This window comes from Bubalus kerabau, chromosome 4 (assembly GCF_029407905.1).
Source record: "Bubalus kerabau isolate K-KA32 ecotype Philippines breed swamp buffalo chromosome 4, PCC_UOA_SB_1v2, whole genome shotgun sequence".
NCBI classification, from domain to species: Eukaryota; Metazoa; Chordata; class Mammalia; order Artiodactyla; family Bovidae; genus Bubalus; species Bubalus kerabau.
Genome location: NC_073627.1, coordinates 101,694,129 through 101,710,864, shown reverse-complemented (window position 1 = coordinate 101,710,864; position 16,736 = coordinate 101,694,129). Strand labels below are relative to the sequence as shown.

Here is a 16,736-nt window from a genome sequence, read left to right as displayed (position 1 = left end):
TTTCACAGCGGGGACAACTGTGTTCATCTTCAAAAAGAGGCATTAATAAAATGAAACTGTAATGAACATGCTAATTCTGATCACAGGGTAGTATAACAATGGCAGAGAGAGTCGACTGCCTTCTCTCTGAAAGATGGTAAAGCTGTTTTTTTTTTTTTAACTGCTATAATGGCTTACATTTTTTGAAACAGACATATTATGCAAACATTTCTCTCCATTTCCCAATGAAATGCCTTTTCTGTCTCACCCAAATGCTAGCTGTGTGCTTTACTATATCCGTAACAGTCACCTTCAGGGAGCATATTTTTGCCATCTTGTAAGAACTGACTTGCTGAAAAAGGGATGTCACTGAAACACAGAAAGCCAGAGAGCAGAGATCTGAGAGATCACCAGTTCAATGCCTTCTCCATGCACATGACATCAAGATAAATAAATGAGCACAAGTACAGGAAGGTAAGTAAGTTTGCTCAAGATGTCACAGAAATTCGGGGACAGAGCCGGAGTTGGGACCTAAATTATTTGAGACCTGAACTTGGGGACTCTGGGTTATCTTATGCCTTGATGGTGATCAATCATAAACTATGATGCACTAACGTGGAGTAGATCCTCAAACGTAAGTGTCACTTCATAAAATATGTCTGTAAAACTAAGCAACTCAATTGTCTCATATTTTGTCAGCCAACTTTTTGTAGACAATAATTTTACTTAGTGTGTGATCTCGGAACAATCTAGTAATGACAATCTTGTATATCATGCCCTGTTTTGTTGTGGGGCTTCCCAGGTGGTTCAGGGGTAAAGAATCCACCTGACAATTCAGGAGATGCAAGAGACTCAGGTTCGATCCTTGGGTTGGGAAGATACCCTGGAGTGGGAAATGGCAACCCACTCCAGTATTCTTGCCTGGGAAATCCCATGGGCAGAGAAGCCCGGCAGGCCAGAGACGGGGGTCTCAGAGTTGGCCATGACTGAGCACACACACGTGCTGTTTGGTTACGGTAGTGCTGGTGGTGGTTGAGGAGCAGTACTGCGACCAGCACACTTAGCGTGGCCGAGGGGAGCTGCCCCACATCGAGGATGAGGCAGAAACCGGGAGGACCCCATGCCCGGGGGGCGGCGGCAAAGAGGAGTTACCCCACGTCCATGGTCAGGGGCAGTGGCCAAGATTGCCAGACTGCAACAGCGCAGGAACCGCCAAGAGGAGCTACCCCACGTCCAAGGCCAGGGGCGGCGGCCGGGAGGAGATACCCAGCGTCCAAGGAGAGGTGGCTGCAGGGACGCAGGAGGGTCTAGAGGAGCTATTCCATGTTCAAGGTCAGGAGGGGCAGCGGTGAGGAGATACCCCTCGTTCAAGGTAAGGAGCAGCGGCTGCGCTTTGCTGGAGCAGCCGTGAAAGGATACCTCACGTCCAAGGAGAGAAACCCAAGTAAGATGGTGGGTGTTGCAAGAGGGCATCAGAGGGCAGACACACTGAAACCATACTCACAGAAAACCAGTCAATCTAATCACACTAGGACCACAGCCTTGTCTAACTCAATGAAACTAAGCCATGCCCGTGGGGCAACCCAAGACGGGCAGGTCATGGTGGAGAAGGCTGACAGAATGTGGTCCACTGGAGAAGGGAATGGCAAACCACTTCAGTATTCTTGCCTTGAGAACCCCATGAACAGTATGAAAAGGCAAAATGATAGGATACCAAAACAGGAACTCCCCAGGTCAGTAGGTGCCCAATATGCTATTGGAGATCAGCAGAGAAATAGCTCCAGAAAGAATGAAGGGGATGGAGCCAAAGCAAAAACAATACCCAGTTGTGGATGTGACTGGTGATAGAAGCAAGGTCTGATGCTGTAAAGAGCAATATTGCATAGGAACCTGGAGTGTCAGGTCCATGAATCAAGGCAAATTGGAAGTGGTCAAACAAGAGATGGCAAGAGTGAACGTCAATATTCTAGGAATCAGCAAACTAAAATGGACTGGAATGGGTGAATTTAACTCAGATGTCCATTATATCTACTACTGCAGGCCAGAATCCCTCAGAAGAAATGGAGTAGCCATCATGGTCAACAAAAGAGTCTGAAATGCAGTACTTGGATGCAATCTCAAAAACAACAGAATGATCTCTGTTCGTTTCCAAGGCAAATCATTCAATATCACAGTAATCCAAGTCTATGCCCCAACCAGTAACGCTGAAGAAGCTGAAGTTTAACGGTTCTATGAAAACCTACAAGACTTTTTAGAACTAACACTCAAAAAAAGATGTCCTTTTCATTATAGGGGACTGGAATGCAAAAGTGGGAAGTCAAGAAACACCTGGAGTAACAGGCAAATTTGGCCTTGGAATACGGAATGAAGCAGGCCAAAGACTAATAGAGTTTTGCCAAGAAAATGCGCTGGTCATAGCAAACACCCTCTTCCAACAACACAAGAGAAGACTCTACACATGGACATCACCAGATGGTCCACACCGAAATCAGACTGATTATATTCTTTGCGGCCAAAGATGGAGAAGCTTTATGCAGTCAACAAAAACAAGACCAGGAGCTGACTGTGGCTCAGATCATGAACTCCTTATTACCAAATTCAACTTAAATTGAAGAAAGTAGGGAAAACTACTAGACCATTCAGGTATCAACTAAATCAAATCCCTTATGATTATACAGTGGAAGTGAGAAACAGATTTAAGGACCTAGATAGACAGATAGGGCCTAGATAGAGTGCCTGATGAAGACTGGACGGAGGTTTGTGACATTGTACAGGAGACAAGGATCAAGACCATCCCCATGGAAAAGAAATGCAAAAAAGCAAAGTGGCTGTCTGGGGAGGCCTTACATATAACTGTGAAAAGAAGAGAAGAGAAAAGCAAAGGAGAAAAGGAAAGATATAAGTATCTGAATGCAGAGTTCCAAAGAATAGCAAGAAGAGATAAGAAAGCCTTCCTCAGTGATCAATGCAAAGAAATAGAGGAAAACAACAGAATGGGAAAGACTGGAGATCTCTTCAAGAAAATTAGAGATACCAAGGGAACATTTCATGCAAAGATGGGCTCGATAAAGGACAGAAATGGTATGGACCTAACAGAAGCAGAAGATATTAAGAAGAGGTGGCAAGAATACACAGAAGAACTGTGCAAAAAAGATCTTCACAACCCAGATAATCATGATGCTGTGATCACCGACCTAGAGCCAGACATCCTGGAACGTGAAGTCAAGTGGGCCTTAGAAAGCATCACTACAAACAAAGCTAAGGCAGGTGATGGAATTCCAGTTGAGCGATTTCAAATCCTGAAAGATGATGCTGTGCAAGTGCTGCACTCAATATGCCAGAAAATTTGGAAAACTCAGCAGTGGCCCCAGGACTGGAAAAGGTCAGCTTTCATTCCAATCCCAAAAAAGGCAATGACAAAGAATGCTCAAACTACCACACAATTGCACTCATCTCACATGCTAGTAAAGTAATGCTCAAAATTCTCCAGCAATACATGAACTGTGAAGTTCCAGATGTTCAAGCGGGTTTTTGAAAAGGCAGAGGAACCAGAGATCAAATTGCCAACATTCGCTGGATCATGGAAAAAGCAAGAGAGTTCCAGAAAAATATCTATTTCAGCTTTACTGACTATGCCAAAGCCTTTGACTGTGTGGATCATAATAAACTGTGGAAAATTCTGAAAGAGATGGGAATACCAGACCACCTGACCTGCATCTTGAGAAACCTATATGCAGGTCAGGAAGCAACAGTTAGAACTGGATATGGAATAACACACTGGTTCCAAATAGGAAAAGGAATATGTCAAGGCTGTATATTGTCACCCTGCTTATTTAACTTACATGCAGAGTACATCATGAGAAACACTGGACTGGAAGAAACACAAGCTGGAATCAAGATTGCTGGGAGAAATATCAATAACCTCAGATATGCAGATGACACCACCTTATGGCAGAAAGTGAAGAAGAACTCAAAAGCCTCTTGATGAAAGTGAAAGAGGAGAGTGAAAAAGTTGGCTTAAAACTGACAAACAACTAATCTCAAAAATATACAAGCAACTCCTACAGCTCAACTCCAGAAAAATAAATGACCCAATCAAAAAATGGGCCAAAGAACTAAATAGACATTTCTCCAAAGAAGACATACAGATGGCTAACAAACACATGAAAAGATGCTCAACATCACTCATTATCAGAGAAATGCAAATCAAAACCACTATGAGGTACCATTTCACACCAGTCAGAATGGCTGCGATTCAAAAGTCTACAAGTAATAAATGCTGGAGAGGGTGTGGAGAAAAGGGAACCCTCTTACACTCTTGGTGGGAATGCAAGCTAGTACAGCCACTATGGAGAACAGTGTGGAGATTCCTTAAAAAACTGGAAATAGAACTGCCTTATGATCCAGCAATCCCACTGCTGGGCATACACACTGAGGAAATAAGAAGGGAAAGAGACACGTGTACCCCAATGTTCATCGCAGCACTGTTTATAAGAGCCAGGACATGGAAGCTACCTAGATGTCCATCAGCAGATGAATGGATAAGAAAGCAGTGGTACATATACACAATGGAGTATTACTCAGCCATTAAAAAGAATACATTTGAATCAGTTCTAATGAGGTGGATGGAACTGGAGCCTATTATACAGAGTGAAGTAAGCCAGAAAGAAAAACACCAATACAGTATACTAACGCATATATATGGAATTTAGAAAGATGGTAATAATAACCCTGTGTACAAGACAGCAAAAGAGACACTGATGTATAGAACAGTCTTATGGACTCTGTGGGAGAGGGAGAGGGTGGGAAGATTTGGGAGAATGGCACTGAAACATGTAAAATATCATGTATGAAACGAGTTGCCAGTCCAGGTTCCATGCACGATACTGGATGCTTGGGGCTGGTGCACTGGGACGACCCAGAGGGATGGTGTGGGGAGGGAGGAGGGAGGAGGGTTCAGGGTGGGGAACACATGTATACTAGTGGTGGATTCATTTTGATATTTGGCAAAACTAATACAATTATGTAAAGTTTAAAAATAAAATTTAAAAAAAAATAAAAGCTCAACATTCAGAAAATGAAGATCATGGCATCTGGTCCCATCACTTCAAGGGAAATAGATGGGGAAACAGTGGAAACAGTATCAGACTCTATTTTTTTGGGCTCCAAAATCACTGCAGATGGTGACTGCAGCCATGAAATTAAAAGACGCTTACCCCTTTGAAGAAAAGTTATGACCAACCTAGACAGCATATTCAAAAGCAGAGACATTACTTTGCCAAAGAACGTCCATCTAGTCAAGGCTATGGTTTTTTTCTGTGGTCATGTATGGATGTGAGAGTTGGACTGTGAAGAAGGCTGAGTGCCAAAGAATTGATGCTTTTGAACTGTGGTGTTGGAGAAGACTCTTGAGAGTCCCTTGGACTGCAAGGAGATCCAACGAGTCCATTCTGAAGGAGATCAGCCCTGGGATTTCTTTGGAAGGAATGATGCTAAAGCTGAAACTCCAGTACTCTGCCCACCTCATGTGAAGAGTTGACTCACTGAAACTCTGATGCTGGGAGGGATTGGGGGCAGGAGGAGAAGGGGACAACAGAGGATGAGATGACTGGATGGCATCACTGACTCTATGGATGTGAGTCTGAGTGAACTCCGGGAGTTGCTGATGGACAGGGAGGCCTGGCGTCCTGCAATTCATGAGTTCGCAGAGTCAGACACGACTGAGGGACTGAACTGAACTATTTCAAAATGGGTGAGTCTCAGAAAGTAATCCACTACATTTAGAAAAAATGACATAGTACATGAAATTTTGGATGATAAAATGTGCATTTTCTAATGACTACATTTAAAGAAATCTAAATTCAACTAATATGATATTTAGTCACAGAGAGTTGACTAAATTTTTCTAGAACTTTCTCTTAGAGATGGGGAGCTATGTGAGTAAGAAAAAAAGGATTCTTGATGTCTTTCTACTTGCCTAAAACAGGCATATGATCCTGGATTCTTACAGGAAAGAAAAGTCTATGGATGGTGATAACTCATTTTCCCTGACCAGTGGCTGATAAGATGTATCTGAGAGAATATTTTCATCTCTGGTTATCATTACCCAAATTTTCAAGCTTTCCCCTTGATATCTTTGGTCAGGAAGAAATGGTGGCCCGTGAACCAAAGATTCAGAAAGAACCAATTCCATCTCTTCTTAAAACACCTTCTCTGGTCTTATACTTTGCCCTTCACTGGAAGTCTAAAATCAAATCCAAAGTCCTCAGCAGAATCCCACATTAGGCAAGGCTCAGCCCTTAATAACCTCTCAGTGAGATGTGAGGCCTCCACTTAAAGTTCTGCATAGGATAGAAACATGTACAACAGCTATGTTCAGCCCCCTAAAGTGCTACAGAACTAGGGAGATGGTATTTGCCTACGTATCCACAGGCAAGGCAACCAAAATAAATCAATAAATGACCTGGAGTCTATAAACACCACATTCACTACTTCTTCTATGAACTGCAGTCTACCCATATAAATGGTAGTTGCTCAAACATCTCATTCCAGGGGGGCATGTTCTGCCCGAGTTTGAAGTTATCCTTCCTTATGAAAACAGTTTTTCACCATGAGGGTAATTTGAAATGAGCTACACAGGACAAGTTTTCCCTGAAATACTCACTTCAATACACATGAGCGGTCAGAGTATTATTTCAGTGTCTTCTGCATTAGTTGCACAAGTCAGATGACTAAATCTCCAATTAATCAGGTCCTCTAGTGGCCTGTGTGAAATAAATTAGTGTTCTCCATCCAGTCCACTTAGACAAAACCCATCACGACAGCTGGCACATTTTTGGCACTGTCAGCAAAGTGGGTAAAAAGTAAATGACCCATGTGGACAAAATGGGCATCAGAGAAGGGGCATTGGATAAAAAGTGCAAAGCAGTTTCCACCCACTGCAGAACAGAGAGCTTGGGTATCTGCCAATGAGATTTTCAAGGGAAAGTGAACTTAAAATGGGCACAGAGCCCATCAACTATAGAGTAAAACTCCTCATGTTCATCTAGTTAACTGTTTACAATGTTCATAGTCTAGAAATGCAGTTTACCAACTGGAATATTTTTAAAGACTATTACTAATAAGATTACCAATAGTTATTTAGAAATTTTAAACAAAGAGACAACTCTAAGAAACAAAGGTACTTCCCAAGCCCACTTACTTCATCCTGTAAGGATACATGCAAATATTCTATTTTAAGGTTATGTTTAGACTGCTTTTTCATTATCCAAAATATCTTTGAGTTTTTCTCATGAAACATTTCCAAATTGCTAAAAATAATCTTAAAAAAATAAGGTTTAAATACTTTACTAGGATCACAAATTTTCATACAAATGTACTTATATATGACAGATATTCACATAGAAAGCTAAGATCAAATTAAAATTTCAAATGTATTTGCGTTATGGGGAGCTAGCTGGATAAAAGCAGATGAGATGGGAGGACCCCAATCAGCTGGAAGGAAGGACAATATAAATCCACGTGCATGTCTATGTCAAGTGATAGTTTCCTCCAATTTCTTATTAATGTCTTCATCAAACACATAAAGATTAAGTCAAACCAAACAACTGTCATTGATTCCTTTTAAGGGGTTTGTTCAGGAAACTCGGAAGGTGAAAACATCCAAAAAAGTTTCTAACACTTGATTGCATCTTCGTAATACATTTTCTACATGATAGCACTAGTGATGAACCACGTGAATAAGAGAAGATTAAAATTATTAAAAGACCAAGAAATCAATCTGGTTTTGCTTCCCATATGAATATTCCTCCCAAATTACTCAACAGTCTTCGGGCCTTTCATCTAAATTTATGTGAACATACACAAGCATGTGCACATATGCATATATATTAGTACATATTATAGTACATACAAACATATTCTTCAAGATTCCTTTCAACTCCAAAATGTAGCTTCTCCTAACTGCTCTTTTTTCCCTAATGTTTTATTTTACCTAACAGTTTACTCTCTTCTTTACCCTTACAAATATTTAAAATTCATTTCTTTTACAACCCATTCATAGAGTTCAATTATCTGCACTTCACAGACTATAACTTCTACTGTCAATTGGGCTTCCTGGCTCTTGTGTGTTGAAACCGGCATTCATGTTTTATTAGAATGGATACCAATGAGCTCATCTGTGAATAAATGACCTTATCTGGGGTTGTATGTCCTGGACTGTGGCGGCGTCTCTAATGGGGTGGATCCTTACATGGCTGTTGCTCCACACTCCATGGATTCACTGTTTCTAACCAGCTTTTTCATTAGCTTCTGAGTTCTAAGTATTGTACTACAGAAATAGTGCTAGAATTCTTATCTTATACAGAAAGCTGATCTAGCTCTTCTTCCCACCACCCTATTTAATATAGAGCTGTGTCATATGGAAGAGTTAAATCACCAGCCCTGTATCATATAGTCCATTTGGCTATTATCTTGGTTTATAAGATTACAAATTGTCTTTTATCTGGAGGTTCTCTCTTTGTTTTCAGTACCTGGAAATACCTTTCTTGTTTATAAGCCTAACCATGCATTTAATTTTATTTTCAAATATTTTATCAACATCTCTGTGCGTTTATAGAGGGACAGAGAACATTCTATATTGAACATAGCTTGTCATAATGACAAGAAATGTACCTCACACCTGACTTGCTTGTTTTTAAGCAGCATTCTGTTATACAAAATTCAAAGATCTTTATCTACTTGGTCAATATTTCCCCTAAGACTTAGTAAGACATTTCTATCACTTAAAACATATTTTAGGATGTATACATAAATCTTTTCTAGGCTTCTCAGATTGATTAATTCTGGTACTAAGTAGATCTTAAAGGAAATGTTTTTGGTTTTATTAAACATACAAAGAAAATATATCCCTCAAAGCTGGGGGAGGCAGAACGGAGGAAAAATGTTCTTAATCTACATATGTTTCTCTAAGATTATTTAATTATGGTCTCTTCTTTCTTGTATGAGAAAGGAAGAAACAAAGGCACAGTAGAGTTCATCTAGAAATATCAACTATGGCTGAAACCCAATTAGTCTATGTCCTTATCTCTAAGCAGAAGACCAAACTATATGTGTTTTATACAACAGAATATTATTCATCACTGGCCTTTCTTCTTTTCCACTGTCATTCTAAAGGAAGTCTTGAAAGCAGACACACTGCACTAAAGAGCTGGCCAATCATCTCATGCTTTGGACAAACTGCATAAGCCACATAGCCGAAAACACAGAAGGCATATTCACTGTTTCCAATCCCTTTGCACCAACAGATATTAGTTCAAGAAATATAAAATCATGAAGAAAACTAGTTTTTTGACATAAAAAGGTATATTTGTCATTCATGATTCTTCTCATTAATAACTAATCATCTTTAGGTAGAAGATATCCCTTTAATTTTACAAGCATCAATGTCAGTTTTGGTAATTTGCAAAAGTAGTTGCTGACCTATATATGAAAAATCCACACAGGAGTGAAGTTAACATGCAAAAGAGTAACATAACCTGCTTGCTTTCGAGATTCTTTACCAAAAATCAAAATGGTATCGGACATTTGCAATCAGTATTTCTTTAATTTTTTTTTCTGTCCCTGACTAGCAGTTTTTAAGTCTTATGAGAGAAAGCGCTGACTATCTATTTAAAGTTTGACCCTAACAAGTATTTGACTTCAATATAGTTCCCAATTAAGTGTCATGACAATGCTAGTCTTTTCAACGATCCTACAAAAGAATACTTGGGGTACAGAATTTCAACAGTGACACAAGCAGCAGCCTTGTACTTGAATACTTACCACGTAAAACTGTGAGTCTGGTGGACACACTTATTTCTCCCACGTTATTCGAGGCCACACATTCATAAATGGCCTCATCACGTGGCGTCCGTAAGGGCTGTATTCTGAGAACTGATCCAGATCCATCGTCAAACTCTATTACCTATTAGAGGAAACAATAGCTGTCACAGGTGTTGTTACTGTCATCCACCTTTCAGCTAAACCTCCTAATGCGGTGGTGGACCAGCCATTAGGCTCACAGTAAACTCAGAAGCATTTTGTGACTACCTTTTGATACAGTGATGAAACAGAATAATCGGTCTAATGTAATGAATCCTGTAGTGAACAATGAAAAGACATGAAACTACATATGCAAAAAATGTAAATTTCTTGTCACTACAGAAAACCATCCAGGGTTTACTCATGAAAATATTCCAGTATGTGTATCTAGGGCATTGTGATTCTGGTATTAATTTTGCAAGAAATATGCTGCTGTGATGAATAAACTTCTTAAATTATTCTGTCTTTGATAGTACAAATGCACATACGGATCCATTTAGTAACTGAAATATAAGGTGAAGAGATAATGTATACCACCACTGATAGCTATTCTGCTTTAAAATGTCTCATCCTAAACTGTATAGATGAGCGAACCATGAAGAGAAACTGCATAAATCTAGTACTTAGGCAGCCAATGAGATGTCTTTCATAGCCCAAGAGACTGATGGCATGCATTAATTTTGCAATAAATCATTCCAGTATTTGTTCTAGCTTAGCATTTCCTGCATTTTTAGGACATTCTTGCTGCAAAATGGAGGCTTGCTTCAGCAAGCAGAAAATTAATGTTCTAAACAGTAAGCCTGAATTCACTATCATTATGGACTGTACTCTGAAACAGTTAAGAAATCTTAGGTATTTGTCACCAAATTCAAGTAGTACTTTTTAAAAATGATGATGACATCGATATTGATGATATGATGATGATATTTATAATTACATGATAATATGAAGATATTGATAAATATGTACACAAAACTGTAGTCCTATACTTTTCTATAACTATGATGGGTTTTTTTCATCTGTTCACTGAGATTCTGTATTTTTTTTCCATTTCCCTATGAATAATACATCCATGTGCTTAAACTGTGAATAAAGAATGCCTTGTAAATATATTTACAAGATGCTCAGTCCCAGATTTTGTGTATAAGTGTCAACATATGGGGAAAAAGGGATTGAAAGTTTTTAAGATATATCCATTTCAAGTCCTTTTCACATTCCATTTATGTTCTAAATTCACAGAGATAGCCAAATGTCCCACTTCTCCATGTACCAGAATTTAGTTTCAACTTTATTAAAAATATCACACATTTTAGAATGAATCTACTATGCATCTTGGGAGAATAAAGTTCCAAAGTTACTTTGAGACTGAAGTTTTTGTCAAATATGCCATAATTTAATATATACATGTGTGTGTGTGTGTGTGTGTGTGTAGTGAGAGAACTCCCTTGGCTTAATGTAGAGAAGGGTTTAAACATTTTTAATACTAATTTAAATTTTGATATTTTTGGTCTTATTGAGAAATATCTGACATACATCACTGCATAAGGTTTAAGGTGTATAGAATGAAAGTTTGATTTACATATATGGTGATATGATTACTACAATAAGTTTAGTTAACATCCATCATCTCATATAGATATAAGAAAATAGTTTTTTTTCTCCTTGTGATGAGAACTCAGTATCTAATCTCTTAATAAATTTTGATTCACTGTTACCTGTCATTGTATAATTATACTTCGGAAATATTTCCTAGGCTTAGGCCTGAACAGTTCAACAAACGAACTGTATACCCCATATTAGCACCCCATTAGGTGCTAATGTTGTAATTTCCAATTTGAAAATCCTATTCAACACCTGGTATTGATTATAGCATCTCTAGGCCAGACGCTAGATTTGCCAGTGGAGACGGAAGAGGTAACAAAATCAGTCGCACTCACACTCTTACGGGCTTTAGAAACTAGTGAAACCAAAAAATACAATATACTGTTACAGATACTAAAGATTCACAGCCCAAGACTCGATATTATTTGATGTATCTGCTTTGTGTTAAAACGATTAACTTTTTCTGGATGTGTTTATATGATGCTCATTAGGACTTATGTACTGAGCAGAATTCATGCATTGAAATGTTTACTATTATAATTTAATATTTATTACAAGAGTTTGTCAAGAAGTCATCATTACTAGCAAGCCTGATGTCAAAATTCTCTTTGACAAAAAAGTTCAATTTAATTTAAACTAAAAAGTCTATGTGCACCAGAAGTTACATACATATACATCTTTTTCTATCTGATGTAGGAAACGTTTCTTAAAGATTAAGATATTCTCTTATGTTTAAATCATTATAAATATTTGATCTTCAAACAAACACAATTTTAAATTTATCATTTATAAATTACAGTCCAGATTTCAATTTAACCAGTGTAATTAATTAGGCCCTTTATGCATTTGGTCCATTTATTTCTCTGTGAGAACTGTTGAAAAATGAGTAAAATCTCAATGTTCTGAGTTTTGTAGCTGCTATATTTCTTTTAACTGGGAATAACTTTAATTTGCCAAAATGTAAATTAGGCTATGAAGTAGACCAGAAACTCAGGTAGGAGGAACTGAGTGTTGTATTAAATATTAGCTGGAGGTCCCAGTACCCTGTAAGAACCAGTCTATAAATTACAGGCATGAGGTTGCAGGCTTCTTCTAATTTTCCTCTGTGCAGCTTATCACCTATTTTACTCCTCCAGAATAAGTAACTTTATACATCATAAGGCTCCTTCAAAACACCCCCCAGAAACAATATCTGATGTATGTTTTACCATCTGCAGTGCACTGAGCTTTCTTGAGTAAACGCAACTGATTTCTTCAACAGGTTTATCAACTATCCACCTGTTTGAGTATGTTTCTTCCTGAGCAGTTCTTTACACAAAAACACTGGAGCAAAAGTTCTCATTCTAGTCCATGCTACTTTTAAAACACAGGTGTGAAGTATAGTGGATAACTAAACTTGCTGCCCAGTATCCATTCTCCTTCCAGATCACAGGAACTTGAATTCCCTTTAGGAAAACACTGCTCCTTCATTTCAAACCACAGGGTTGAATGGAACTGACTTCATTCCCAGCAAGAGAGGTAGATTCTGATTAATTTAGTCAGCCTGTACCATCCAGCTGTTCATAAAGATTGGTTCTGGGATGAACATGTAACTCAGAAAGATCCAATAGCAGAGGAAGTTCTCACTCATCCTCTAGTCTTGGATGTGGGAGTATGGGAGACTGCATCTTGCCATCTTAAGGGGAAGCAGTCTGAAAATGAGGTTACAGATGGATGCTAAGGACACTATTTGAGCCCTGATACAAGTAGGACAACAGTCAGTCTTATGAACCCTCAAATTCTCTTTTTGAAAAAGTCAGAGCTATTTAGAGTGAACTTTTCCATCCCAAACACATAATGAATGACACATTTCAGTGATTATAACACCTTGTATCAGAGTAAAACAAGTAGCATACAAACCAAAACTCCAGCAGATACCTTCTTCCCCCAGAGAAACAGAACAATGGACCTAATACCTCAAATCTCTGATTGCTGACTTTCTTTCCTTTTTTGTTCCAGACAATTTTAGGTCTTGGGTCTCCTGTAGCTTGGCAAATGAAGGAGGCAACTCCACCAGAGACCCCTGTCTGGTCAACGGGAGTTCGCGTAAATCTTGGAGGTGCTAAAATAAAAAAGAAATAGACATCATAATTAGATGGAAAATTGAAACACAGATTATTATCTCACCGCACTGCTCTCTCCACAGCCCTCAACCCTATTTCAGTCAACACAGATATAATACACATATAAATATACTGGGATGACAAAATCAGGAAAGCACCTTTTAATTTGAAGGTAGATAAAAGGGGAAGGAGGTAACTTTCCGGTCAAGTTATCTGTTAGCACTTTTAATGCTGAAACCCGTATTAAGGCAGAGATCCAATAACATTCGAAAAGCAACATCACACATTAATTTTTATTACCAGTATTAAAAAAATCCAATTTGTCCTCTGTAACAAAATGAGCTCATCAATCAAAGTGAGTAAAATTTTAGCTCTTTGCTTTGATGCCGCTATCAGGAGGCTGCCAGAAAGCAGCAATGCCACTGCTAAGCTATTAAAATAAGTGACATTTAAGAGAAATTCTAGGAAATTTTAAAGAGACTGGAAATACAGCCCTGAGTTAGAAGGTTTAGCAAGAAACAGAAATAGGAGAAAATGGTACAGTGACTCTAACCCAGATATTGTGTGCTGTCTTACTTGAAACTTAACTCCACAATTTGCATAAAAAGATGAGTCAAGAAGTCTCCAAAGTCATAGCAAGGAAAATAATTTCTATAAAGAAAAATGTACACTTCAAGACTCTAGGACAAAAGGCTAAAAGTGTGAGGTTTTTGAAACGCCCTCCATCTCCTTTAAATGTTCCTAATATTTACTTTCCTTCTTAAAATCTGCTTGTTATCCATCTTATATTTCCAGGTCTCGAAATTCATTAAATGAGAATTATATAAAATGTAGATAAATACTTATGGGCTAAATATTCACCATATATTTTATTTACAAAGATTATAAATACACAAATGTCAATTTGGGTATTTATAGGGATCAATAGATCAGCTATGGCATAATCATCAAATAGTAAACGTTATATTTATAAACATATGCCATGAGAAGTACTTATGATTCAATGGTAAGCCAGAAAAGCACCACACAAAATTATACATGAGGGATAGCAGGTAAAGAAAAACGCGCCCCAAAAGAGATGGCACAAAATATGCTAAAATATTAACAATGGTGGCTGGGGAGAGGTGTTCTAATTATTTTTCCTCCTCTTCACATTTTTCTTGCATCCTTGAGTTTTTACAATTATGTTATAGTTGGACATTTTTTTAACTCGAAAACATTTTACCTCACTATTTTATTTTCTATTTTCTTATCCCTACGATCAAAGAAAAGAAGAATTTTCTCTTCTCTCTGGCCATAGTTCACCTGTATGTCATTAAGATAAGGTTTTAAGTAACCGTAGCTAATGCTTATTTTGAAAACTCTCCTTAGATTTTAAGAAAGAGGAAACTAGCAAAGTCCATCACTATTTGCTCATCACCACTATTTTCTCTGCCGTTTTCATGTTTCCCATGTGATGCTCCTGCTGGCCCAATGATGTGTGTCCTGACCCTCATCTCAGTTTTCCTTGAGTCAGGGAAGCCAGATTGCCCTCTCAGCTCCAGTGGGCTACAGTTCACAGGGTCGCAAAGAGTCAGACACAACTGAAGTAACCTAGCACACGCACACACACACACGCACACATGCATCATTCTGAGATGCAAAACTTTCCTCTTACTTAACTATAAAAATATGAAGTGTGAAATCAATAATTTTGCAGAGATCCCTTTCAGGTTTAAGGTATTAACTTCCACAACGAGGCAAAGAATGGAGAAGTGAGGGGCGTGGTGTATTTGCGATGCTGATAAAGGAGCATGGTCTCCACTTCATCCGCAAATTCCACTTGATGACAGCAGCTCTGGTGAAAACCAGGCCCCATTTGTTCAGAAACCCCGGGAACGAAAGCGAACTCTGACAACGCTGCTCGATACCGCATCCAGTAGCGTCTCAGGGCAGCAATACAAACTAGATGATTACCAGAACTGCGAGTGATGTTTAAGGTGATTTCAAATTGACTAACAGTGAGAGGAACAAAAAATACAGTATACTGATGTCAACTGTCACGAAGAAAAAAGTTATTAAACTTTTATGTTTTTCATTCTGCTGTTTCAAACAATGTAAATGGATAATAACCACATGCTTGTCAGCATATAATATGGAAATTACAACTATGGAATTGAAATTCCTAGGGAGTTTTCCCTGAAAAAAACATATTGCATTGCTATATTAAGTGATAAAACAGTATCATTTTTAGGTCCTTTATTTTTCAAACTCCATAGCTTAAAAATTGGAAAACCAATTTTAATAACCCAATCTCCCATTTAAGTTGAAATCTCTTGCAAGAATGTATGGGCTGGGCAGAGGGTTGTTGTATACAATGTTGTATACATTGAAATAATTAGAAAGTGAATAAACAAAGATGGTAGGATGCCATTTTTCCTGCACTGGGATTTTTTTTTTTTTTAAAGGGATAGTATCCTAGTTCTCATCCTAATTTGGAGACTATGAAAATCTGCAAAGAGGTAGTATTCTGCCTGCCAGTGCAGGAGATGTGGGTTCGATCCCCGGGTCAGGAAGATCCCCTGGAGAGGGAAATGGCAACCCACTCCAGTATTCTTGCCTGGAGAATCCCCATGGACAAAGGAGCCCGAGGGCTACAGTCCTTTGGCTCGCAAGAGTCAGATATTAGCGACTAAATAACAACAACAAATTATTCAGCAAAGTGCTTCCTAGATAATGAGCCAAATTACTATAAAACTTATAAGCCTTATTTCTAAATGGAAAGCAAAGGAGGCAAGTTACCATTTTCTCAAAAAGAATGTTCAGATATGTTTTTCATTTTCTGGTCATACCTTACAGTTCTCAGGCAAACACGGACAAGCTTAAGAATCTACCAAAGATATGATCACTGGATGCTACTATAAGCATTTTATTTATTTTTAAATTTAATTGATAATTTTTTTTTAATTTTTATTGGAGCATAGTTGATTTATAATGTACTAGTTTCAGGGGTATAGCAATGTGATTCAGTTATACATATACATATAACTACTCTTTTTTACATTCTTTTCCCATATAGGTCATTACAAGGTACTAAGTAGAATCCTGTAAGAATTTTATTTCAAAAGATGACGTCAGTAGAGTTAACCTAACGAGTTGTGAACATTTTTTTTGGGGGGGAAACAGAATATGTTTCAAATCTGGGACTGTCTC

The 16,736-nt window shown here is 38.2% G+C and overlaps 1 protein-coding gene across 2 annotated transcripts in view; it reads right to left on the bottom strand.

Annotated features, from left to right (window-relative positions):
• Positions 1-16,736, bottom strand: part of PTPRD (protein tyrosine phosphatase receptor type D) — a 566,636-nt gene that overhangs the window by 326,489 nt on the left and 223,411 nt on the right. Inside the window, exons 3-4 of one of the 2 annotated variants that reach the window (XM_055578085.1) lie at positions 13,398-13,543; positions 9,802-9,943 (exon numbers count right to left, since the gene is read on the bottom strand). In XM_055578085.1, coding sequence (XP_055434060.1) covers positions 9,802-9,943; positions 13,398-13,543 — 288 coding nt within the window. Of the gene's footprint in view, positions 1-9,801; positions 9,944-13,394; positions 13,544-16,736 lie in introns of both variants that reach the window. The other variant, XM_055578084.1, reaches the window with a different exon arrangement.